The sequence below is a fragment of the Daucus carota genome, chromosome 1, assembly GCF_001625215.2.
Source record: "Daucus carota subsp. sativus chromosome 1, DH1 v3.0, whole genome shotgun sequence".
NCBI lineage: Eukaryota > Viridiplantae > Streptophyta > Magnoliopsida > Apiales > Apiaceae > Daucus > Daucus carota.
The window spans coordinates 3,267,763-3,293,227 of NC_030381.2; the positions used below are offsets into that span (position 1 = coordinate 3,267,763).

General features: G+C 33.5%; 4 protein-coding genes across 12 annotated transcripts; 2 read left to right on the forward strand and 2 right to left on the reverse strand.

Moving 5' to 3' along the window:
* Nucleotides 1-913: 913 nt before the first annotated feature.
* On the reverse strand, nucleotides 914-5,737 carry LOC108194673 (protein argonaute 10-like). 7 transcript variants are annotated; one of them, XR_010290354.1, is made up of 10 exons: nucleotides 5,597-5,737; nucleotides 5,390-5,459; nucleotides 3,600-3,736; nucleotides 3,467-3,529; nucleotides 3,297-3,380; nucleotides 3,141-3,214; nucleotides 2,992-3,065; nucleotides 2,202-2,278; nucleotides 1,873-1,980; nucleotides 914-1,402 (listed from the first exon to the last, which is right to left on the reverse strand). XR_010290354.1 is itself a non-coding variant. In XM_017361635.2 (9 exons), exons 3-8 carry the CDS (start codon nucleotides 3,605-3,607, stop codon nucleotides 1,891-1,893), a joined length of 393 nt encoding a protein of 130 aa, XP_017217124.2. In that variant the 5' UTR covers nucleotides 3,608-3,736; nucleotides 5,390-5,459; nucleotides 5,597-5,737; the 3' UTR covers nucleotides 914-1,402; nucleotides 1,873-1,890. The 7 variants fall into 7 exon arrangements, 4 of the variants coding, with proteins under 4 accessions (XP_017217124.2, XP_063946501.1, XP_063946500.1 ...); XR_010290357.1 differs by having other exon boundaries at nucleotides 1,261-1,402; nucleotides 2,202-2,244; XM_017361635.2 differs by lacking the exon at nucleotides 2,202-2,278.
* Nucleotides 5,738-11,211: 5,474 nt separating this feature from the next.
* On the forward strand, nucleotides 11,212-14,326 carry LOC108215131 (VAN3-binding protein). 2 transcript variants are annotated; one of them, XM_017387487.2, is made up of 9 exons: nucleotides 11,212-11,433; nucleotides 11,529-11,776; nucleotides 11,915-11,980; nucleotides 12,426-12,494; nucleotides 12,590-12,962; nucleotides 13,175-13,333; nucleotides 13,420-13,469; nucleotides 13,742-13,799; nucleotides 13,885-14,326. In XM_017387487.2, coding segments are annotated over exons 1-9 (1,218 nt in total). In that variant the 5' UTR covers nucleotides 11,212-11,432; the 3' UTR covers nucleotides 14,079-14,326. The 2 variants fall into 2 exon arrangements, with proteins under 2 accessions (XP_017242976.1, XP_063946503.1); XM_064090433.1 differs by lacking the exon at nucleotides 13,742-13,799 and having other exon boundaries at nucleotides 11,299-11,433; nucleotides 13,885-14,140.
* Nucleotides 14,327-15,415: 1,089 nt separating this feature from the next.
* Nucleotides 15,416-19,987, forward strand: LOC108206915 (probable glycosyltransferase At5g03795). 2 transcript variants are annotated; one of them, XM_017377387.2, is made up of 5 exons: nucleotides 15,416-15,568; nucleotides 16,493-17,242; nucleotides 17,378-17,508; nucleotides 18,650-19,004; nucleotides 19,208-19,987. In XM_017377387.2, the coding sequence occupies exons 2-5, from the start codon at nucleotides 16,553-16,555 to the stop codon at nucleotides 19,862-19,864; spliced, it is 1,833 nt and encodes a 610-aa protein (XP_017232876.1). In that variant the 5' UTR covers nucleotides 15,416-15,568; nucleotides 16,493-16,552; the 3' UTR covers nucleotides 19,865-19,987. The 2 variants fall into 2 exon arrangements, with proteins under 2 accessions (XP_017232876.1, XP_017232946.1); XM_017377457.2 differs by having other exon boundaries at nucleotides 15,481-15,619.
* A 2,961-nt stretch (nucleotides 19,988-22,948) lies between these two features.
* On the reverse strand, nucleotides 22,949-25,285 carry LOC108216215 (putative F-box/FBD/LRR-repeat protein At5g62970). The gene is made up of 3 exons (XM_017388913.2): nucleotides 23,829-25,285; nucleotides 23,572-23,712; nucleotides 22,949-23,422 (listed from the first exon to the last, which is right to left on the reverse strand). The coding sequence occupies exons 1-3, from the start codon at nucleotides 25,272-25,274 to the stop codon at nucleotides 23,069-23,071; spliced, it is 1,941 nt and encodes a 646-aa protein (XP_017244402.2). The 5' UTR covers nucleotides 25,275-25,285; the 3' UTR covers nucleotides 22,949-23,068.
* Between the last annotated feature and the right edge of the window lie 180 nt (nucleotides 25,286-25,465).

A 25,465-nucleotide genomic window follows, 5' to 3' on the forward strand; every position in this document is an offset into this window, starting at 1 on the left:
AGATGTAAATAAAGCGTAATAAAATGAATAGTATGGTTAAAATTAAAATATAACAATAAAAATGTATATCACATTTTCTTTTGAATTTTTTAATTCAAATTTTAAGTGGGATTGAAAAAAATTATTTAAACATTCACATATGGAAAAAAAATTATTGTTTATACTACTATTTTATAATATAATAAAATTTGTACAAGACAAACTTTCAAAAGTGCATAAAAACAATCGATTAATATAATTTAATATAATTTTATTTAATTAATAGAAAACACTAATAAAATAATACTAAGCTTATAAATAATCAAATTAAAATTATATAGTCGCCCGTGCTTCGTACGGGTTATAGGCTAGTATTAATTGTGATTTTTTTAAAATTTAACATTATTCTCATTTTTCAATGCACTAAATATTTATATTTATTATGATTTTTTGGAAACTCAACTCTATTCTCATTTATCAATGCAATAATTAATAATACATGAGATAAAATTATATCTAATCAATATTTTTCTTAGTATGCGTGTTTTTTTTTTGCAAAAAGAACATGTAAATTAAGACGGGGGGAGTATTTTTTTAGGAAGATATTTTATGCGATTCTAATAAGATATTAATTATTATATATTAATATAAAAATTTTATTATCCCATTTTTGATCACTCAATGAAATCACAGTACTATACCACAAAATTTATGGATATATGTAAACAAGCAAATTAGCTAAAATATCTTTGTTCTTTTCTTTTTTGAAAAGTTTGATATTGCCAAATACAAAATTTTACAACATTATTTGGTGAGATTTACTTAGATTAACAGTTTTGTTGATTAAATCACAACACCAAAATCATAATAAATTAAGGTCATTTTTGACAATTTAAAAAACCTTTCATTTTCTTAATATCGGTTAAAACCAACATTTCCGTGAATAAAAATATTAAATGATAAATATTTGGTACAGTTAACACATTAATATACATACGTGCATAAATGAATGTATATATAAATTTCACTACAAGATCATATCCATAGTGGCATCACTCGTTAGCCTGATAGATATCAATACAAGGACTCACACATATTTGAAAAAACAACTTGTATCTAAGTTGTACTTCTGAGCAGCTTTGGTTGGGCTGATTTGCCAAGCTACCTTTCGAAACTTCTTGATTCCGAAGTTATATTTTCCTGGGGTATTCCATAACAGCAACATTCCAAAGACTCGAAGACAGAAAAAATTGCAGACCTTGCAACTGGGAATCACGGCCTTTATTATCTCCGCTGCTGTTATCGGCCTCTTGAATTCTTTATACAGTATGTCTTACAGTATTTTTGGGCAACTAATCATCGGCAAGAACAATTTGTGCTCGACAAACACTGATTTACTGAGATATGATGGTATCTCTGACACCTGAGAGTTCAATATTTGGGAAGTCGGGTATCAGTTCGATAATTAATACCTTACTATAGAATGCGGAACAGACAGTCTTAATGATCTGTAAAGACTTATACCACACAAAATTGATAGAGCAAAACATGACCATTTACATTACAGTATGCAGAGTAACAAGGACAACATAAATATCCAGCATGCTAAAGTGAAATACAAATTTGTGAAAGAAACAAGGTAGTACGGACTATGAAGCAATAATCCAATTATTATGCAAAGAAACTCATACATAATCTTCTGGTGGAAGATTATCAACTTAACTCAATACAAAATCTCATTCGTAAAAGCCGCTTTATCCCAAAAACCAATGCAAAATATAAATTCACTCAGAATCTTCCAGTTAGAGGACTGATTAGACGAGACTCCAGGACTGATTAGACAAGACTACAGAAATATGCCCGTAAGAGAAAGGAAGGGAAGGATAGGCTTACTCATTTAGCTTAAAAACATCAACTGCTTGGTAATGCATATGAGCCATCTGGAGTAGCCATTAACATAGATATTGGGCTACCGGTTGGAGGTTTCACCTTTTCAACACCCTAACTCCATTTGTAGGATAATGGAAGCATATTAACATCCAACATTAGAGCAAAAATAAGCATAATAGAGCACAGACAAGCATAATCCGCATATCAATATTACAAATAGGTGATCTGTTTTTCATCTTCATTGCTACATCAAGTAAAGATCACCTCCCATCCTTCAAATGCATTATTAAGCAACAATATGGTAAACACCTAAGAGATTTAATCCAACCAACCTCATTAGTCTGTGCATTGCCGACAACAAAGTCAAAGTCCGTCCTATTGCCCATTAAAATATTTTGAGTGTCATAATCTATGAATGCATTAACAGATAAGAGAATATTAAAATATTAAATTTTGTCCATTAAGATATCACATTAAATAAAGTTCATAGGGAAACCTATACATGTAAATGCAATGGCATGCGTATATAACTCCATCGTAGATCACGTGCGTCAGAGCAAGTTTTATTTTAAACAAATTCATTATTCAACAAGATACAATGCAGTGTTTGTTAGCTTACATGTTCCCTGATCCTTTTATTTACCTATCCTGAATCTACATACTCCATAAGCATTTTTCGTAAGTTATGAATTAGGCTAATGACATTAAAATAGTCACAGTATGTATAGTAGAAATTGTGTGTTTTAGTATATGATATTCAATCAACAAGCTTCCTAAATTCGTGGAGAACTAGTGAGCATAAATTTTCTGTTCTTATTTAATATCCTAACTAGCTAATTGTTACCGGTAAAATATGAACAGATCTGGATTTCCTTTACTTAGATGTTTTGGTAGATTGAATAAACTAGTTGATTTTTAATGGTTTCTATATCTCATTGGTTCATGTTAGTTTTTTAATATGAGTGTATTTGTGTTTATTTTGATTAAGATCTTTACATTTGTTTCTCTATTTGTATATTAATAAATATGTACATTTGTATCTCTATTGTGTTGCCACACAACACATGCATTTATTACTGCTGCCTGTACAAAATCCATGTAGTCTTGTATTAAGATGATTACCTGTATACCAGCATGGCTACACAAATAAAAGTCAAACTCAGTGGGATGGCAGATGGTCATATTTACAACAGTACCTGGTATACAAAAGCCAGTTATTTGCTAATCAGAATAATAAAGATTTTTAAAGATACAATAGAACAATATGTAACCAGGTGATATGTTGCCACTCCGATCAGTTGATTTCCTGCCATTGTAAATAATTTGATTGCAGCGCCTGGCAGACCTTAAAAACAGATATATCTTCCCATTCATCAAACTTGAACTATAGGGGTAACAACTAACAAGTGAAGGTAGTAATTACTTACAAAAAATAAAACACATCAACCGTCCTAATGGCATCCATCTCTTTCAGCAAGACCTGATTAAACTGACCTTCACTGACTCCATCCCTGAAGAAAGAGAAACCCATACGATATATGCAGTGCAAAATAAGTAATGATTAAACACGCTTAATGTGCCACAGATCATGCCTAACCTGTAGAATATGATCCGTTTAGGTCGGAGTTCTGTTTGCTGGTAGAATGCCATCAAATAGTCCCTACAAAAACAATGAAAGATTAGAGAACATAGGTGGTTAAATTAATTATATAAAACCACAATTTTTGAACCTGGTCATGCCACTAGCAACAACACCCCTTTCAGTTTCACAAGTGCAGTAGAGATTCCTTAATATTTCCTCTCACTGACCATGTGTGTAGAGTTCTTTGTATGTGGTGACCTCGGGCCAGTCCATTGATGCCACTACCTAAAAGGAGAGAATTATTTTTAAAGGTACATATACAAATTTTAGGAGGGCAAACTTAAAAAAATATACTGCTGCAAATTATCTTTGAAACCAACACCAACAAGAACCATCTCATTTATTTAAACAACGAGTATAATGATGTACCTGTCTAGAATCATCTACCTAGGTTTAAAATATGTGTGCAATTTAAACTGTGATTTGTTTTTTTTGAATCATATCCAACAGCGAGTTTAGCATCAGGACTCTCATTCCAGAAATTTCATTTAGCACATGCACTTTATCCAAACAAGACAAAACATAAAAGATGGCTACTAACTGTCTTGCACCGCTGGTAGAATGGTTGGATAACGTACTGGTATTATTTCCTTTTTCTCTCGAGCACTTCTTCAAATACTTTGGGACTCAAATATTCTTGGTGCCCTGAGAACTCTAGTCTCATCCATGTTAACTAATTTATAGCAAGAATTTAATGAGCACGTAGCCCATGACTATACTCTCAACATATTCACAGTGACTGAGGTTAGAATAGTAGTCATTAAAGTACCTCATGTCAATATATTTCAGATATCCAATTCAGCAAAAACATACTCTAGACTATATATACAAATGATGACATTCCAACATCCCATCAAGACAACAACATCTAATTTCCACTATTTTATGCATTTACTCATACTAAAGACTGGAATTTATCTTCATGAAATCAAGAACTCTCGGAAATATAGTCAGAATAATAAAAAGGGAATCAACAGCAAACAAAAAACCACAGTGACTGTTGCATGCAACTTCAGGAGTTTTCTCCGGAAATCCATGGTTAAACGGAAAAAAAAACCTTAATATTAAATTAACGAAATACCATGTAACTAGCTAGTCCTTGCATTCATCTTCAAAATGAAAGTTGGAAATGTATCAAAAATGTAAATATTATTTGATACTTAATGAAATTTGTGGTGATTATAAAGGTGTCCATCCAAATTAGCAAAAATAATTAACAAGTGTTTGAAATGCACATATATACCTTTTTAACATACATGGCATGTAGTTTAATTTCTCCACATCAAAACAACTCTCCAAAAAAATATTAATTTTTTCCGATTTATATGTGCTTGATTCCATGTTCGATTATTGACCCCCACCGGGGAACATATCCGGTAAGCGAACTACATTCATTAATACATCTTCCGTGTCAGCTTCACTAAATCGAGCGCCACCGCTAATCAAACACACTCGAATTTTGGCAAGTTTAATTGCCGATTAAGAAGATCTAAACCTAACTAATCACAATTTTATCAATCTTACTGATTTATTCAAAACATTAATTAAACAAGCCTTTTCTAAACATACTAAAATATAAATGAGTGAGATACCACTCGAATTTTGGCAAGTTTAATTGCCGATCAAGAAGATCTAAACCTAACCAATCACAATTTTATCAATCTTACAGATTTATTCAAAACATTAATTAAACAAGCCTTTTCTAAACATACTAAAATATAAATGAGTGAGATACCACTCGAATTTTGGCAAGTTTAATTGCCGATCAAGAAGATCTAAACCTAACCAATCACAATCTTATCAATCTTACTGATTTATTCAAAACATTAATTAAACAAGCCTTTTCTAAACATACTAAAATATAAATGAGTGAGATACCTTATTTATTAATTAAGCGCTTTCTTCGACCATTCTTATCGGCTTTCTGAAGCATTTTCTTCATTGTTTACTGCAACAACGAACGTGATTAGAGCTTCAATACCAGAAAATTAGATAGATCCAGTATAAATTTGATATCATCGTTCGAAAAAATACTTTTTGATTCAGAGAAATAATTAATTGAAGATCTGGAAGGAAATTACTTACAAATTTGAGAGTAAAAGCAATAGAAACAACTATCATAACAATGCAGAGTGTGAGAATTGATCTTAATTCTTTGGAATCGCCATTGATTCTTCCTCATCTCACACGTATACGTACATATACACACAGGCAGCGGAGAAAACAATGACTAACTGGGCTTGGGCCTGAAGCTGAATGAAGATGGACTGTGCGGGTACAGATGGCATTTTGGAGTTACAGCTGTCCTAATTAATACGGTGGCATTTTGACATTTATTACTCCTCGGTCCCACGATACAAGTATTCCCTCTCTTCCAAAATATTTGTCTCTTTTCAAAACAATTTATCTCTATATTAATTGTGATTTTCTCAAAACTCAACATTATTCTCATTTCTTAATGCACTAAATCTACTATATTTATTATGATTTTTTTGAAACTTAACTCTTTTCTCATTTATCAATGCACTAATTAATAGGGTTAATTATCAAGTTGATCACTGAAGTGGGCTTAATGTATCAAGTTGGTCACTGAACTCAAAACGGTATCAAGATGGTCACTTAAGTCACCATAAATATCAAACAAGTACCTTAAAATATGAGTTCAAGCAATAAAAATGTTATTTATAAAGTTTTACACATTATTTTTATATGTTATCACAACCAACTATAAGGTTATGACTTATAGTATTTAAAATAATATATTTATATTTTATCAAATTTATTTATTATTTATATTTTATTATATAGTTATTTTCTTTGTTTTAATTAAAAATAAATAATAAATAAACTTGATAAAATCTAAATATATTATCATAAATATTAGAAGTCATAACCTTTTACTTGGTTTTGGTAACATTCAAAAATAATGTGTAAAACTTTATAAATAATATTTTGACTGCTTGAATTCATATCTCAAGGTACTTGTTTGATATTTATGGCCACTTCAGTGACCATCTTGATACCGTTTTGAGTTCAGTGACCAACTTGATACATTTAGCCCACTTCAGTGACCAACTTGATAATTAACCCCCTAATTAATAATATATGAGATAAAATTATATCTGACCAACTTTCTTCTTAGTATGCGTGTTTTTTTCAAAAAGGACATGTAAATTGAGATGGAAGGAGTATTTTTTTGGAATTTTTTTTTTTACTCTTAGTTTCTTATGCAAATATATTACTATTATTATAAAATTACCTTTTTGAAAGTTGTATAACAATTCATGAGAAAGGAATAAGAGTCTACATTCATGCATTTATTAGAGGTACAAGTGAGAAAATATTATCTCAATAATGTTTGAATGTTACATATCCCAAAATTCGTTCCCGAAATCTTTTCCCAAATGACGTGACAGACATGTGGTTATTTTTAATTGGGTGATTGACGTACATACAAGGGTCCCATTATTATTAATGTGATACTCCCTCCATCTAGGGGTGGCAAAATCTGACACGACCCGAAACCCGACTCGAAAAAATACGAATTAGGGTCGGGATTTTTATATTTCGGGTCGGGTAATTTTTGACCCGAAAAACTCGGGTCGGGTTCGGGTTGACCCAGTGTACCCGAACCTGATCCGAAATATTAATATATAAAATATATTATATTAATTATATATATATATTTAAAATTACATTTATTTATAATATATTTATATATTATTAAGAATATTTTTGTTCACATATAACTCATTAAATTATTATTTATATATCTTTAATATATTATAATTAATATAATTAAAATAATTAAATTTTAATAAATGTCGGGTCAAAATGGGTCATTTTCAGGTCAATCGGGTACTGAACAGGTCGGGTTTGGGTTGAAATTTTCAACCCGTTTCGGGTTCGGGTCGAGTTCGGGTTGACCCAAAAACTGGACCAGGTAAAACAACCCGACCCGAACCCGGCCCATTACCCGAAATTGCCACCCCTACCTCCATCCTATTTTAAGTGTCCACTTTGCAATTTTCACACATATTAAGAAACAATTAATGTAATGTTTTAATCATCATCTTTCAACAACTAATCAGCTTAGTTTTCATACATATTAATTACGTATCTCATTAATTATTGTGTATTGGACCTTCTCTCACTTCAAATTACACTATACATTCATAATGCTTCTAAATATATTTATGAGGGGTTGTTGATTGTATTTAATACTATATTGGAAAATAGTATAAATTTTACATGGGTTAAAGAATATGACACATAATTTGAATTTTTTTTTTGTTGATAAAATGGACATTTAAAATAAGATGGAGGAAGTAGTAATCAATATTACAATGTTACTTGTATTTTTAATTGAGTGATTGGTGCGCTTGTTTCGACCGCGGCTAATTAAAGCCTAGAAATTGGATTTAGGTGACTCCCACCGGCCCACGCGGAGATGGTGAAGTCTTTCGACACTTATCAATATACTTCTTCGGTCTTCATTTATGAAAAAAACACGTATATTAAGAAAAAAGTTGATTAGATATTATAATCTCACCTATCATTAATTAGTGTATTGATAAATGAGAACAGAGTTAAGTTTCAAAAAAATCACCATAAATATAGAGAGTTAACGAGAGATGAAATTAATGTTGAGTTTCAGAAAAATCACAATTAATATAGAAATACATATTTGTTAAAAGAAGAGAGATACAACTATTTTGAGACAATTTTTTCTTCAAAAGAGACATTTTGAAACGGAGGGAGTACTCTACAGCATGTTTTAGTTGTCATACTCGTAATGCGAGGATTCTTTCTAATGCAAGCTTGTGACAAATTCATTTATTTTGTTGGAACATCTTTGAAGTTTTATTTACCCTTCCCGTTCTGCACATATTTAGGGGCTGTTTGGGTTAGCTTAAAAGAAGTGACTTCTTACTTATAGTAAAGAAGTGGAGTAGAAGTGATAAGTAAATAAGTTAATAAAGTGTTTGGAAAAGAAGCAGAAGCTGTGAGAGAGAAGCTAGCATTCTCAACTTCTTAAAAGTGCTTCTACTTCTTTACACAAACGGGTCAAAAGAAGTAGAAGCTAGAAGGAGAAACTGATTCTCCAAAACAAACACCACCTTAAATGCTGCATTTTTAAGATGAGTTCTTCAACGTCAGGTTCCACTGCATTATTTCCCTTAAAATCTGCGGCTCCATATTATGATTACAGAAGCATTGCTTTAGAGTTTATTGTTTTTGATTGCATGAAATGGTAGGCCTGGAAAATTAGTGCACCACTATTATCATTAAGCATGATTACACTTGCAGAAATGATGAAACATGAACAAAAAGATAATCTATTTGGCTTCAGTACTTATCATCTGTAGATTCATATTTTAATTTTAATTTTTATTCCAATATTTTTATATAAACATATCTTTATTCCTAGAGATAATAATAAATTATGTGTACATATTATCTTCGAACACTGACTATCATTGTTCTAATAAATCTGATGATGAACGACAATCACAGGAATCGAATTGAAACTTTTTGAAAATGATACGAGATAAGTCTTTATCATTAAGTTTTTTTTTTTTTTGAGAATGATCTTTATCATCAAGTTATTCCATCAAATCGATTCTCAATTTAATTGACTTACAGTTTACAAGTAAGATAATATTTTTAATAGCAGTGTGTAATGTGTGGTGTTTTAGAAAAATTCGCTTCATTGAAGGATTTACGATTAATTTTTAAAAATATTTTACCGATTAAATTTTAATTTAATTAAAATTAATAATTTATCTTAAAAATTCGAAAAAATCTCGACGGATCAATTAATTAACTCTGATTTATTATTTCTACGAATATGTGATTTGCCATCTAACAAAGTGTTGAAACGCACAGCCCTGAAAAGTGAAAAGGCCCAAAAGGAAATGTAAGCAGTACTCCCTCAATTCCTTTTTAAGTGTCATTTTTTGACTAAGGGGCTGTTTAGCTGGACTTAAAAGAAGTGACTTATTGCTTAAAATAAATAAGTAAATTATAAGTGAAAAGTTGATTTGGACTTATAAGTTATTAAAAGTGTTTGGATATATATTGATTATAAGTGATAGAAGAAGCTAAATCCCCAAAATAAGCTAGGTTTCCTAACTTCTTTTTTGGGGCTTTTAAGCTTCAATATAAGTGCTTCTCATAATTAGCCAAACACCTCCATTTAAGCAGAAGTCGATGTTAAAAAAGCCCAGAAGTCGGTTTGCCAAACACCCACTAAGTTTGAATTCCAAATTAAGTGTCACATTTATATTTTCAAGACAATTACTTATGTTCTCAATACAAGTGTATATTCTTTTTACTTCAATACCCTTACCTTTGAACTCTCATTAAAAGTTATTCATGGTAGTTTGATGGACAAAATTGGAAAATAAAACTTATATTAATGATAGTATAGTCTAATAATTGCATATCTTAATAGTTGTGCCAAGTCAAAAAATGACACTTAAAACGGAATGGAGGGAGTATCTCACTTTGGTTAGTGACAATGGACCCTGGTCATCATGAAGCCCGCGGCTCGAGAATTACTAATCGACTCTCTTTATGGCTTTATATTGGTGATTTTTTTTTCTTCCTTTTTTGTCGTAGCTTTATATTGGTGACTTTTATATGTACAAGTATGTATAAAGATTAAAGCACTTCTGCAATAGAGTACGGAGAACAAACACAAATATACCAGGAATTAACGTGGGTGTTTGACAACATGGATTTATGATTTATTTACAAAATGAGTGGGTTTTAGTTATTTTGGAACCGTATTTCAGAAGCAAAAAAGTCTATCAAACCTATTTTTTCTGGTTTGGAGCTTCTTTATAACTTATAAGTGACGAATATCCAAACAAGTCGTGTTTTTTAAGTCCAGCTAAACGAGTCCAATATTTATTTGCTGGTAAACGTGACATTGTGATTGTTATTTTAGTTATTTTGGGATGCTTTGGCTAAGTACTTGAAATCGTATTTCATAAGCCAAAAAAACCTACTAAACCTAGTTTTTTTGGTTTGGAGCTTTTTTGTAACTTATAAGTGACGAATATCCAAACAAGTCGTTTTTTTTTAAGTCCAGCTAAATGAGTCAAATATTTGTTTGCCGGTAAAACGTAACATTGTGATTGTGGTTTCCATCTCACAAAAATTTGTGATCGGCGTGAGCTAAATTATATCCTTTTATCATCATTCTTACTCAATTATTTATTTTTCTTAGTTTTTACGTTTTTATGTGAATCTGATTTTCACGTAAAACTGTATAGAGTTTCATGATTCATATTCAAATTCATACTATTTTTGATTAATAAATTTGACGCACTTTGTATTTGTTGGTTTACTCGTGAAACCTAAGAAAATTGGCGTTATGTCTTGATTCATAAATTTGACGCACCTCTTTATATATGTTTGTGAGTGTAGGATTATGTGATTCATTACTTAAGACGCCATATTATGTGTTTCGTGTATTTTGAATAGATTTTCCATCATTCTAGACTATTTCACTATATTTATATTTTATGAGAAACGGGATCTATCATAAAAATATTTTTTTATTTGAGTTTCTTGCATTTGGAGAAAAGAAATTTCAAACTAGAACAAGTGTTTACATGTAAATTTGTCTTGCTAAATTTTCAAAACAGTACAGTACTAGAATTAGTACCATGAACTCTTATTAAACCACCAATCTCAACAGATTTCATGCACTCTGGTTTCCTTTCTTTTCTCTTTCCCTCTTCTATTTTCCTTGACAAAGCACTTTAAGTTGTCCTCTTCACTCCCTCTTTTCTTCAGCTTTCCCTCTTTTTCTGCATCTTTGCATGCAAGACTTCCCATTTTTATATACATTCAACAAAAATTCTCCCCTTGTTCTACATCTTTTTGCCACCCTCATCACAAAGCCAAAAGTAAGTTCTCAAATTTTCAATAAAACTGAAGAACAATCTGCATGATAACTACTCTTTAGCTCTGTCTTTTTAATGTTGTTATATAAATGTTACAGTGTCTTCAGGGTCGAAAAATAAGCTCCAGAACATAAAAGAAGAGGATGTTCCTGCAACTTGGACATGTCCACCACCAGAAACTCCCACAAAATCCATGGAGTTTCTTGCCAGATCATGGAGTCTCTCAGCCATGGAGCTCAGTAAGGCTCTTTCTCACACAGATTACGCGGTCAGAGATGCAGAAAAGTTCCCTTTATTTCCTCTTGGTGGTGCTGATTCTACAAGCTTTATGGCCTCAAGTGAAGCAGTAAGGCTTGCACTTAATTGCCTGCAAACCAGAAAAGTTTACTTTAGTTTCCACTATCTTTAAACTTGAGTTTCGTCTTTGTGATCATATCGTATGATGCTAATCATTTTCCTTTTCGTAAATTCCCAATATTTACAGCAACAGCAACCATCACAGCAGCCTGATAGGCCCCCAACTCCTCCAAGAGGAAGCGATGATACAAAGGTTTATACATATTTACTGTTAATTATTTCATGAAATGAAATGGTTTGATAATCATATCTAATCTATATTTAACCCTCTAGATTACAAGCCATCTAAAAGTATGATTAATTTTCCCCGTCTGTTAGAATACAATATGATCCTAGCCCTCCACCGTCATATAAGAGATTAGTTTTAGAAAATGCTTCATGCACAAAATTAAATACAAAATCTTTCACAAAATATATGTGTTAACTTTTGATTGAAATAGGCCCTCTGTATAGGCATTAATAGCGTCAATTAAAACATCCTGCCTAAATTGACATGTCGTTTTCTGCCAAATTTTGTGCATGTAGCACTACTGGTTGGTTTTTGAACCTAAAAAGAGTCAGATGCAGGCTTAATTAAATCACAAGTGCCTTGAGCAGTATGTGTCTTATAATTTCTGAAGCAAGATTTACCTGAACAGGAATTGTTTTTACTTCATCAAGCTCTCAACCCTGAATTTCTTTCGAATCAGCAGCTGCTGAGGAATGGGGTAAGTATTTACCTATCATATTTATAGTTAGCTTAACAGTATTTTAGTTTCCAATCTCTTCTCACTTGTGATCAATGTCATTGTTATCTATGTAGCTCTACAGAAATCTCATGAGGGGGAAGACGATGGGTAGATGGATAAAAGATCAAAAAGAACGAAGGAAACATGAGCTTAGAACTCAGAATGCACAATTGCATGCAGCAGTTTCAGTGGCAGGGGTTGCTGCTGCTGTGGCTGCACTTGTAGCCTCTCTGTCGACATCTCCAGAGACATCAGTTACCCAACCGAAAGCAACGTCTAAGACATCTACTGCACTTGCAACTGCAGCAGCATTAGTAGCATCACATTGCATTGAGATTGCAGAAGATTTGGGAGCGGATAATGAGCAAATATTAACAGCGGTCACCTCTGCAATCAATGCAAAGACTAATGGCGATATCATGACTCTAACTGCTGGAGCAGCCACTGGTAATACTTTAACTACTTCCAGCAAACACGTAAAATTCAAAACTTCAATTCCAAGCTAAATTTGGTCTTCCTTGAGTAATTAAACTTGATGATGCTTTATATAAAGAAATTTAGGCCTCAAACTGGCAAATCTTGTAACATCTAAATGTTACTCATATAAACAATCAATAATTACCAAAATTCCAATTATAGCTCGACAATTATAATTGCAGCCCTGAGAGGAGCTGCTACCCTAAGGGCAAGACTTCAGAAGAGAGCTGCAACTGTTTCCCTGCTCGAGGAGCAAGCAGATGAAGGCAAAGACCAGAACTATTCACCTGCATTGAACTTTGTTTCTAGGGGAGGTGAACTTCTTAAACGCACCAGAAAAGGTAACTATTCCTCGTAAATTTTATGGTACTTGTGCAAAAGTATTTAGCAGTTAGCATTACAAACTTCTAATAACATCTTGATGCAGGGGATCTTCACTGGAAACAAGTCTCTTTCAAAATAAGCTCAAATTGGCAGGTAACCTCATATTCAGACACTTCTAGTAAGATAATGGGGACACATGCCCCCCCCCCCCCCCCCCCCCCCCCTGAAAATTTCTTGACACTTTTTCGCCATTCTAAATTTTACAAAATTATAAAAATGCCCCTAGAAATCCCATGTTAGATCCGTCCCTGCCTGTAGTTATATCTTATGTCGTGTTATGGTATAATGCACTTGTTCGGACAATGTATTCCTTACTATTTACAAATTAACAGAACTCCATATCGATATACTGACAAAAAAAACAGGTGATTGCCAAAATGAAAAGTAAGCACATGGCAGGAACATTCACAAAGAAAAAGAAATGTAAGCAAAACCCGAAAATTTAATTTATTCACGACGAATAAGGTACTACCTCAGTAGACTCTAAACCGAGCATTTGTGTCTGCAGTCGTGGTCTCTGCGGTCTACTATGACATTCCAGCATGGCCTGGAAGGGAGAGAGAAGACAGCGATGAGCGGAGGGCTTACTTTGGCATAAAAGCTTCAGAGAGGATAATCGAATTCGAATGCAGAAACAAAGGTGACAAGCTGGTATGGATTGAGGGGATCCAGAATATGTTAGATTGTCGTGCCAATGTATAAATGTAAATTGGAATGTTGCAGACTTGCAGTGGCTTAATGGAAATAAATTTAGTTTTTGAACATTTCAGAGTATTGATGTTAGATTGATGCTGCACTGTAAGAGGAAAGATCAGTGACCTCGTCTGTATGCAAGGGCGGATGTAGGAAGAGACACGGGGGATAGGTGTCCCCTCTAAAAATTTTATTTACATTTTTTCACCATTCTAAATTTCATAAAATTATAAAAATGCCCCCCAAAATTTTAAATATATATAGGTATTTTCCGAAAATTTGCTTCGTGCCCTCCTAACATTCGTGGGCTAGATCCGCGCCTGTCTGTATAGTCTATGATTTGAAGAAAACTCAATCTTCTGAAGAGCAAAATTGAATCGTGAACACTAAAATTTCATACAAAAATACAGTGATGAAATTCTCAATACCAAAGTACAAGATTATGGGTAACAGGTGCTTATTGAGAGTACTCCCTCCGTCCAAGGCGGGTGAAGTGGCGGGAGCTATTGATTTTTAATGTATAAAAGAGAAATATTCAGAGAATGTTTTCTTGTTTTTAAAAGAAGAATTTATTTTCCCAAAATTAACAATTTCTTCTTAAAAAACTTTCTTTTCTTGAAATATATTTTATTTTCTGAAAATTCAAATAAATATTGCAGAATCCGGAATTTTTAATACATGTCGCATGTGGACGACTTGTCGTTGTCTACGCAACTAGTGCGAGTCTCGTTGTCGGCGGGCGCGCTGGGCTGAGAATATATTTATGTCAACAACGGGGTCGATCCACTTTTCACGAGCATAGACCATAGTAATAATTCTCTATATCTTCGCGTTTATAGTGTTGTCCAAATATTAATTTAAATATAATCAATTTTGATTATAAAAGTAATAACACACACGTTACATACTTATAAGTTTAGATGTTCGAGTCCTCGATATTTATTAGATGCAAATTTAAATAATTTTTTAATAAAACAAATTATGCTTGTAGAAATTTAAGAGAACTAATCCGTTAAATTATTGATTCAAGATTTATAGTCCTCTCTGCATGTCCGAGAATTAGATAGTAAACTTTTTTGAACGAAAGAGATGTTGTGGCTACTGTACTTGGTATACGAGAAAGTATCTTGTGACAAAAAAAAAGAAAGAAGATTTATATGAGATTTATTAGGACAAATTGATATTTTGGTCAAATTGAAATGTAATTAATAAGTTGGAGAGTTGTTATTTGAAATTAATTTATAATTTTTAATAAATCAAAAAAATTTACACGCAAAAAAATAGATTTGAAATTCACTTAAATCTAAGCCTATCTTATAACAAAATCATAAAAACATGCTTTCATTATGCACACAGCACACGCAAGTTAATTTGTGCTTGCTGGTAAAAATGGGGAATCAAGAATCTGTCATATGATGTTTGCGTGATTGAAGAGACTGGTAGTATATTTCGTTGCCAAACACTGCCTTGACTTTTCAGCTTTCTCTGCATTTTCAAGGGTATGTATGTGCTGCTCTGCTGTATCTCAACTTCTTAGCTAGCTTGATCAAGTAATTAATCACCCCTTTTTGAATTTACGAATTGGGTCTTGTTTATTTTCTGCTAATGTTTATTGATTCCATGGCTTAGTTACTTGAGTTCTTGATGTGGGGTGGGGGGTTCTTGGGGTTTTTTGATCTGGGGTGTTCTTGACTTGAATTCTGATTCTTGATTGACTCATGGTTTTTTATCTTTTTTTTGAGTTGGTAGATGTTTTCTGGTTGAATTAGCTGATTTTTGTGATATTAGTGCTTCTGGTGCTGCTAATTTTGTGGTAGAATTTGGCTGGTAGGAAAATGGTGCTGGCTAATAGGAATTGACCGTGTGTGAACTGAATTAGTATACATGTTTCGATGTCGGAGACTTGTTTTTGGTAAAAATGAAATATGCCTTAGATTGATGTTCGATTTTGCGGTGGACATTTGGGCCCTTGTAACTTAATCTAGCAGGATCAGACCTATCCTTTTAGGATGAAATAAAATGTAGAGAGGAAGTATGACTCGGTGTAAGTGATTTAAGAGCAATTATATCCTTTTGAAATGTGGTGGTTGTCCCTGGGCCCTGTAAGGCAAGTTATATGATTGTACCTTAATGATTAGGAGACTAATGCAACAGTAAGATGTATCCCTACGTTTTATGAAAAGAACCTTTTAAACGATAATGATATTGACAATAATTTTTTAGGGGTGATTAATTGTTTGAATATTTACGTTTTGACAGGTTTTCTGGAAGAGTACCTTTATTTAGTATCTTTTTTTGCTTACTAATAAAAATGAACCCCTTGTCACTGCTGCTGAAGTATAATTTTCTTATATGCAAACTGAGTAAACTCAATCTTGATATTCACATAATGCTGCTAATGATTAATTTTGTTGTTTGACCAGGAATTTTGTAGGCTTGTAAATATCAGCAGTTCTTACAGCTTGCTTCATCAGTTTCTGATTATGAGTAGTGAATTAGGCCGTATATGCCAGGTGGAAACAAGGAGATGGCTTTGGTTGATTGGCCTAGTTTTTGCCTTTGTGTTAATGGCTCAGTATGTGGAACTTCCATATGGTAATATTATATCGTCTGTACTTCCCGACGGTAGGACTCAAGTATCTGAAAAGAGCAGTCCCCTGCCTGCTAATCTATCTAGTGACACTAGCAAGTCTGGCAACACTGCAGATCTTGATAACCTGAACTCTACTCGGACACCATTGTCCAATGTGCAAACTGATACTGCTAAAAGTAATGAGGTAAAGAATTTGACCCAAGAAAGTGACTCTTCCTTGGTATCCAATTCTGCATCAGATAATCCTTCACTGACTACTAAACCAGAAGATAATGTTGTCCTGACACAAGAGAATGAGATTTTAGGTGACATTCCTATGTCCCCTTCATCTGCATCACCTGTAATGTCTCCAACAGGTGTGAACTTGACGACGAGTGCTGTTATATCTAGTGGTCCAAGCATATCACCAGTGAGCAATGAGGCACAGGAAAAAGTTCACAACACTGATGGACCTGGTACTTCAGAAAGCATTAATAACTCTTCTGTGAAGAAAAGGCCGAAGAGTCAAGAAGTTCCTGTTTTATCTGTATCTGAGATGAATGATATGTTGAAAAAAATTCGTGCTTCATCCAGTTCAACGGTATGCTAATAGTTAGAAGACCAATCGAGTTTTATAAAAGAACAAATAGTGTACACTTGTTGATGATATATAATGTAAATTTGTTTATGTGGATTTGGTCTGGTTCTGATTTATCTTCTTTTCCCTGGGTTTTAGGTACCAAGATGGTCATCAGCAGTTGATCAGAGACTACTTGATGCAAAATCACAGATTGAGAGTGCTCCCATCAATAAGAATGACCAAGGCCTATATTCCCCTCTTTACCGGAATGCATCTATGTTTCGGAGGTATATATCTTAACCAATTTATATTATTTTCTTAACTAGTGAGAATGGCCTGATTATGTATGACCAGCAAGTGAAATGTGTAAATAGTCCCCCCTCCCCCCTTCACACTCACGAAGATGTAGATTGTAGACACAAAAGGATAGCAAGGGATGGTTTTGGACCAACTGATCCTAAATCAGTTCTAAACATATATATGTGACAAAAGAACATTAGATTAGCATGGTATGAGGATGGTGACGATGTTCATGCATAATGATATTGAAATCCATCACGTTAGACGGAAAACCATTTTTGAAATTATGAATAGCTTATTCGCTTATTCCTGTAAGTTCAAATTATCTATTTGTATAATTATATGCACAAAGATATAGAAGACAACCAGGGCCGTCTCCAGGATTTCGGAGGCCCTAGTATTTTTGAACCAAAATCTAAAATTTGATGAACTAAAATCACGTGAAAAATTTGCAGTAGTAAAAATAATTCTCAACTAAGAAACAGAGCATAAAAATGATTGTTACTCTTTATTCTATTACACGGGCCTAAAGTTAAAGTACTGTCCATATTCCTAAACTGGTGTAAACGGGAGAAGAATAGATATTATTTTAATAATTTTATTAAATATAATTAATAACTAATAATTATAAATATTAATACTACATGTATGTATATATATTGGAGGCCCCTGTACTGCTGGAGGCCCCAGGCAAATAACTGGGGAGACTCCCCTTGAAGCCGGCTCTGAAGACAACGAATAGTTACATACTGACATTTACCTAGTAAATACAAATATTTTCATTTGGAGTCAGGTATACTATAGAGTATAGATTCATGCACATAGTATTCTCCAGCTGACAAATTTTGAGAAATTATTTCTTGTGCTATAAGGTTGCCCCGGAAGCAACAACAGTATGTGGTTAGGACGGTTCAACTCTCTGCCTAGTTTTTGAGATTAAGCTACCATTTATCAAATCCATGTTTTAATGTTTTCTCCGGTCTTCTCTGATTTTTTACTAGTTTATTTATTAAGGATTTAAGCTAAATAGAAAATTTGCAACTGAGGCACAAATTAATGGTATCTTAATTGCAAACAATGTTGGTCACGGCACTTGCTTAAATGATTATATTTTGTTATCAAGTGTAGGAGCTATGAATTAATGGAACAGACTCTGAAAGTATACATCTACAAGGAAGGCAAAAAACCAATTTTCCATCATCCACCGCCAGTACTCGCTGGAATATACGCTTCTGAGGGATGGTTTATGAAGCTACTGCAGGAAAATAAGCAATATGTTACTAAAAACCCAAAAGAAGCACACCTCTTTTACTTGCCTTTCAGTTCACGTACTCTAGAAGAAGCTTTGTACGTTCCTGATTCTCACAGTCGCACAAACTTGATCAAATACTTGGACAAGTACCTTGACCTGATTGTCGCGAAGTACCCCTTCTGGAACAGAACTGGTGGAACTGATCACTTTTTTGTTGCCTGCCATGACTGGGTATGTCACATATAGCTTATGTTTCGATGGTAGCAAACCTTTTATATCTGAAGAGTATGCATTGTCTGTTTTTTGGTGTGAAAACATTACTGCATGTTACATTTAAGATTGCCAAATGCCATCATTGATTACAAGTTTGTTCATTGCAATAACATAAATTGTGAAGGAGATGCTAACAATATCGTCATATGTCATATTTTCAGGCGCCAGCTGAAACACGGATACGTTTCAACAATTGCATTAAAGCTCTGTGCAATGCCGATATCAAAGAAGGCTTTAGATTGGGAAAGGATGTGTCTCTTCCAGAAACAATGGTTCGTTCAAAGAAGAATCCCTTAAGAGACCTTGGAGGCAATGCTCCTCGCCAACGACCCATACTTGCCTTCTTTGCCGGCCAGATGCATGGATATCTCCGTCCCCTGTTATTACAACAATGGCAAGACAAAGACCCCGACATCAAGATCTTCAAAAAACTGCCCAAGTCCAAGAAAAACAGAGTCTACACCGAGTACATGAAAAGTAGCAAGTACTGTTTATGTCCAAAAGGCTATGAAGTCAACAGTCCTAGAGTAGTGGAAGCAATCTACTTCGAATGTGTGCCTGTAATAATATCCGATAACTTTGTGCCACCATTCTTCGAAATTTTGAACTGGGAGTCATTCGCTGTTTTCATACAAGAGAAGGATCTTCCAAATCTGAAGAACATTCTTCTCTCGATCTCAGACAGAAGATATCAAATACTGCAACAGAGAGTGAAGCAGGTACAACAACATTTTCTTTGGCATTCCCAGCCTATAAAATACGACATATTTCATATGATACTCCACTCTGTGTGGTACAATAGAGTTTTTCAGGGATAGATGTGCATGAATATTTCATGTACAATATGTGTTTTTTAGGATGTGATGAAGTAGATGACAGAAGGGTTTACAATCAAATATCAATAGAAAGGTACAAATTTGTGTTTTTGTTGTTTTGTTTAACATTCATGTTTTTAAGCCATCTCAGAAACTAAATAATGGTCCAACTTCAGTCATAATTATCATGTATATAATATATATTCAATTACTGTCATGTTTTGCCGGACCTTTTCGATTTGTGATTTTTTTATATAGTATTCTAATTAAATTAATATTTAACATGTGTTTAATATTTTTATTTAATAAAGTAAGTCTAATTTTTAAAAAAGAGGTGCTCTAAGAAAAGCACGGTGTGTGTTTTTTTTAAGTGACTTAGTTTTGAAGAATAAGATTAACAGAATTGATGAAAATGATGATGGTAATAAATAGAAGATTGTCATTGCATGAGAGTTGCATAATTATTTAAATAACGTGATTATGGTGTATAAGTAATTATTTTATTCAGATTATATAATTGCTTTATTACCGTTAAAAGTTATGTCAAAGTTCTGTGCAATTAATAAAAGCCAGGAGTTTGGATTTTAAGAGAAATAAGAAATAGGAGAAAACTTGGTTATTATATATGTTGCATGTGATTATTATATATGTATTTAATTGACTGCGTGTATATATTATATGTTTCCAATGTGTTTTTATCAAGCATTTATTATTACAAAATATTTATAATATTATTGTCTATATTCTCGAAAGTAGGGGTTTTATGAATATTTTTTTTAATTTGAATGCATCAATTTTTTATATTCAATATAAAATTAAATTTGCAAAAGTTATAATTATTCAACCAAGGTTTCTGTTCTTTTAACTACTTTTTGTTAATCAATCAAAATCTATCCTTATAATATTCAATATATACATTTCCATTAAAAATTATTTTTATTAGTCATATATAATATTATAAAAGAAGATAATCAAACTTAATTGGTGTATAATTATTGTTAAATACTGAGTTTGACCACCAAAATCTAGGAAACACTCTCAATGAAGTTATGGGTTAGGAGTGGCTGGTATTTGACGGTGGATAGAGCTCTCAAGATACAGAAGCAACCAAAGAAGTAACTAAGTCATGATTTTCTAATAAAAACTTTGTTATTTATGAAGCTGTAAACACGTGTGGCATGATTATGTGATTATGCATGCTCCCATCCTTTTTATTTGCAATTTCGGTATAACAAAAATGGAAGTTTAGAACAAAATGGAAGTTCAGAAATTGGAAAAAATTTAAAGTGGGAAAAAACCCGAACAACTGAACAAGACAGTCGTTGTGATTTGTGATAATTACGTGTATCCTATATTTCTTATCGGAAAAGAATATTGCTCCGTCATACTAAATTCTAAGAACTAAACCAACTGTTTAATAAACTTGTTACAATCCCAACAGGATTCGGGTATACAATCCGGATGAATATGATACTCTCTCTGATCCTTATTATAAGTCACCAACACTTTTTGCACACACTTTTAGGTGCTTTGATCACACACTTAAAATTATTTTTTTTAAAATTTTCTTTTTCTGAATTAAAATATATATCAAATATTTTAATTCAGAAAAAGAAAAATTAAAAAAAAATAATTTTAAGTAGATGGTCAAAGACCTAGAATTGTGTGCAAAAAGTCTCGGTGTCTTATATTAAGGACCAGACAACCTAATTTGTGTGCAACTTCAAACACTACTATACTTCACTAATTCAGCTAAATACTCCACTAGTAAAAGCCATGCAGTCAAGATAATGAATCAAGTACAGCACTTAAACGAGTAACAATCGTCTCTGTTTGTAATTTGTACTCTGGTGTCTCCGTTTGCATGTCCTTATTAGCATTTGTTTTCATCGGAACTTTTGGTCTCTTATTATAAGGCTACAAGCTCGTTCCAAGAATCATATCATATGGTAATGCTTCACATCACAAAGGTTGAGGATGACCTTACTGGCCAGTGGCCAGATCCCTCATCATAGTCACTGAGAACTCCACTTTCTTTCCTCTTGTTTTATTTTTATGTAGTCATTAAATATTATACCAGTCTGGTTTACACTTTGCAGAAATGAAAGTGGATGACTGCATCATGATTTTAAAACCTTCCCTCTCCAGCTTTCAATCAATAATGATGGAAGACAAAGTTCCGAAAATAAATTTTACAGAAAAAGTAGCAATGCAGGTGTTAACTTTAGGCTAATTTGCTCCGGTTTCTTACTTGCAGGATTGAGATATTCTGTTGCTAACGGATCATTATGCTTATGCAGAAGAAGATGTTGCACCAACGTAAACTGTTTAACAAATATAATGTGGCTATAATTCTCACGGTAAACTTCAAAATACATGATTATCCAACTGAGTCTAATAGTTGACAAATTGGAAAAAATTTAAACATTCTGGTAAACTTCGATCACAACTAATATTCCTCTTTAGAAAACTCATCACTTGTTCTTCCTCATCTTTAAAAACTCATCACTTGTTCTTCCTCATCATTGTTAAATTTTATAACAAAGTCAGATCCATATTATATCCGCAATTGTTTTGAAATCTCTTTACTATCATACTTTTTCTACATGAAATTGCATAGCCATAACCCAACCGTTTGAAAAACTTTTTCCAGTGACTTGATTCTTTTAAATTTTTTTCTTTATAAAAAATCACTTTTATTTTTATTATTACATTTTTAATAACCCACAAATCATTAGTAAGTCAAACTTAGCCAAACAAATAATCCAAACTCCTCGCTTATCACATTAAATCATCTTAACTCATAAGTCATAATTTTAAACTTAGCCAACCAGCTCTAATTCATGTAACTAAGTAATCTTTGCCTTAGAGCACAGTTGGATAGTTGATTAAGAGTTTTTCCTCCATCATCCCAGGTTCTGGGTTGGACTCGGCTCATCTCGAAAATTCTTAGAACATATATTTAAATAAATGAAGTCGAACAAGTATCTTGTAACCAGAATCTAGAACTATTTTTCTCAATAAACTCCAGCAGACATGTTTGTATCAAATATTCCATAGAAAAGGATAATTCCTTCTACCCCGTAAATAATCAAATCTTAAGTAAATTGCTAGTTGAACTTATAATATATGAAAAAACACTTAGGTTAAGCTAAGCAGAGTAAACCAGAGCTCCCACAATAACCAGCCCCCAACGCCCATTATCAGTTATAGAATCGCCACATTAACACGACTTTGTGTTCCTTGAATTCGTTTCACAAGATGCTTTATGACACTCCTCTTAGTTGTCATTCGATCCCCATATTCAGACGTACAAACTGTGCGTGGGTTTTCTATTGTCTCAGGCCGACGAGTATAAAAAACAAACCTCTGAAGATTGGGAGCATGTTGAGCGAGGCAAATGGCAAGCTCTGCAGCAATCGCACATCCAGCATATCCACGATACTCTACAGTCTTAAGTTGCTCGTGGCAACGTATTGCATTTTCTTGAGCATTGTCCGGGGCTACAATTTGCTGAGTATGGGACGGCCAAATTCGTCTTGCCTGGTCGTGATACATCAGCTGCAAACCAACATAAATTCATGTCAAACACTGCCTGCCCTGCCAACTTATATCAAAACAATCCAACTTATAAGAATTGAGACCATACAATCATTACATGGCAAAATTAATAAAAAAAAGTAAAATTAAATATAAAAGGTGCATTAAACCTTCAACTTGAATGTGTGCAACAGGGGACACGCCTCTATTAAGGAGGTCGATAGAATAAGGTCATAATCCTGTTGCCAAAGAACTATCTCTAATTGCTGAAGATTAGCAAAAGTTGGGAATCCACTAAATGCAGAGCGGAGCTACAAAATTAGAAAGGTGCAAAAGCATCAAGATTGTGCACAGAGTACAGAATAAACTTATTAGGAATTTAAGAAACCAGCAGAACATATGACATTATAGCAGGTATTGAACTAACCTTGTACCAGTTAACCGACAGTTTTTCAAGCTGAGAAGCCATGCCAGATAGGGTATCCGAATCAGGAAGATACGCCCCTACAAAAGTAGCATCCACAAGTGAAGGAATGCTACGATATTCCACATCAATATCAGCCTCACCAAATATAAAGGAAGTAAGATTTGGAGCAAATACACGGAGAATTCTGAACTTAAGAGGCCACAAGCTTTGAAAAAACTCCAAGTGTTTCAGCCCAAGGGATGACACAACAAGTTCCCGGGAGTGTTCTGAAGAGGCAGCAAGTTTCCGGGAGTGTTCTGAAGAGGCAGCATCATCATCACTGCTCCAGTTGTGAAGCGACAGATGTTGAAGATTAAGACAATTAGTTAAAACCCATTGGATTAAAGGTCCTTTTATAATCACTGTGTCCAAGTGAAGAGATTTGAGTGCAGTATTGAGAATTAAGGCAGGATTGGTGGAAAAAATGTCGGAAAAATTGATTCTGGGACAATTGTTATGATATTCGTAATCAGGTCCAAAGTTGAGTTCCAAATGGTGAACCTCTTTGACAAAGGCATATTGGACCCAATTGTGAATATGAGAGCCATAACAAGTATTGAGGGGCATATGTATTCTGAGGCTATCAAGATATGGAGCTCGGTTTGCACTCATCACGCGGTTAACCCATTCAACAAACTTGTCCATTTCAGGTTGGGGATAAGATGCTAATTTTAGATATTCAGCAAACTTGTACATTTCAGGTTGGGGATAAGATGCTAATTTTAGAGAGGCAATAGTTTCAGGATCGATACTGAAATCTAGATCCATGAGGTGAGTCCAAACATGTTTCCACCTCTTGGAAAGAATGCTGGTTCTCCCTGCTGTTTTCATATCACCAGTTAAGATGAGCACGTAAATCAGCACATCATCAGGTAAACCGCTTATCAAATCAACACCATGATCATAGTCTTCAGTGAGATCAGTCTTGTGAAACAGCCTTCTCTTCTTTATACTCACATATGTTTTATATTCCTGACAGACATCTCGGAGACGTGCCCAAGCATCCATAGCATTAGTAATACGATGCAATTTTATTCGGGCAAGTAAATAGGGGGAGATAGTGGCATAAATCCACGTAAGAAGAAGTGCATCTTGTCGACGCCAAAGAAAGGTGTCATCATCGTCAACACGTCTAGTGACTATAGTGTTATCAGCAAGTGATGGAGCACGAATGGTTGGATCGATATGATGGAGAAGATTATGATCCCGAGCAGCATTGCGGAAAAGAGCAGACCAGGTGCTGTAATCGACTTGAATAAGATCAAGAACAACAGGAATTAGCTTCTTAATGGAGGAGTATTGCCGAGGAACAAAATTCTTGTCCTCCTTCTTTTTAATTCTTGGTGCATATAACTTTTCATGTATGTAATTAAGGGTGTCCCGGTCTAGAACTTTCGATGCAGCCATGAGAATTCAGACTTGAGAATACTCTGCTTCTGACTTTTAGGGTTAGGGATTAGGGTTTACTTTATATATCCTCGAGCTTGGAGTTTTTGCAAGAGGGTTATTATGTTTCTTCAATTTTTTTCTTAATAAAATCTTAATATTTATATTTTTGTTGAATTTTTCTTTGAAAAATAACGGGTGAAAATATAAGT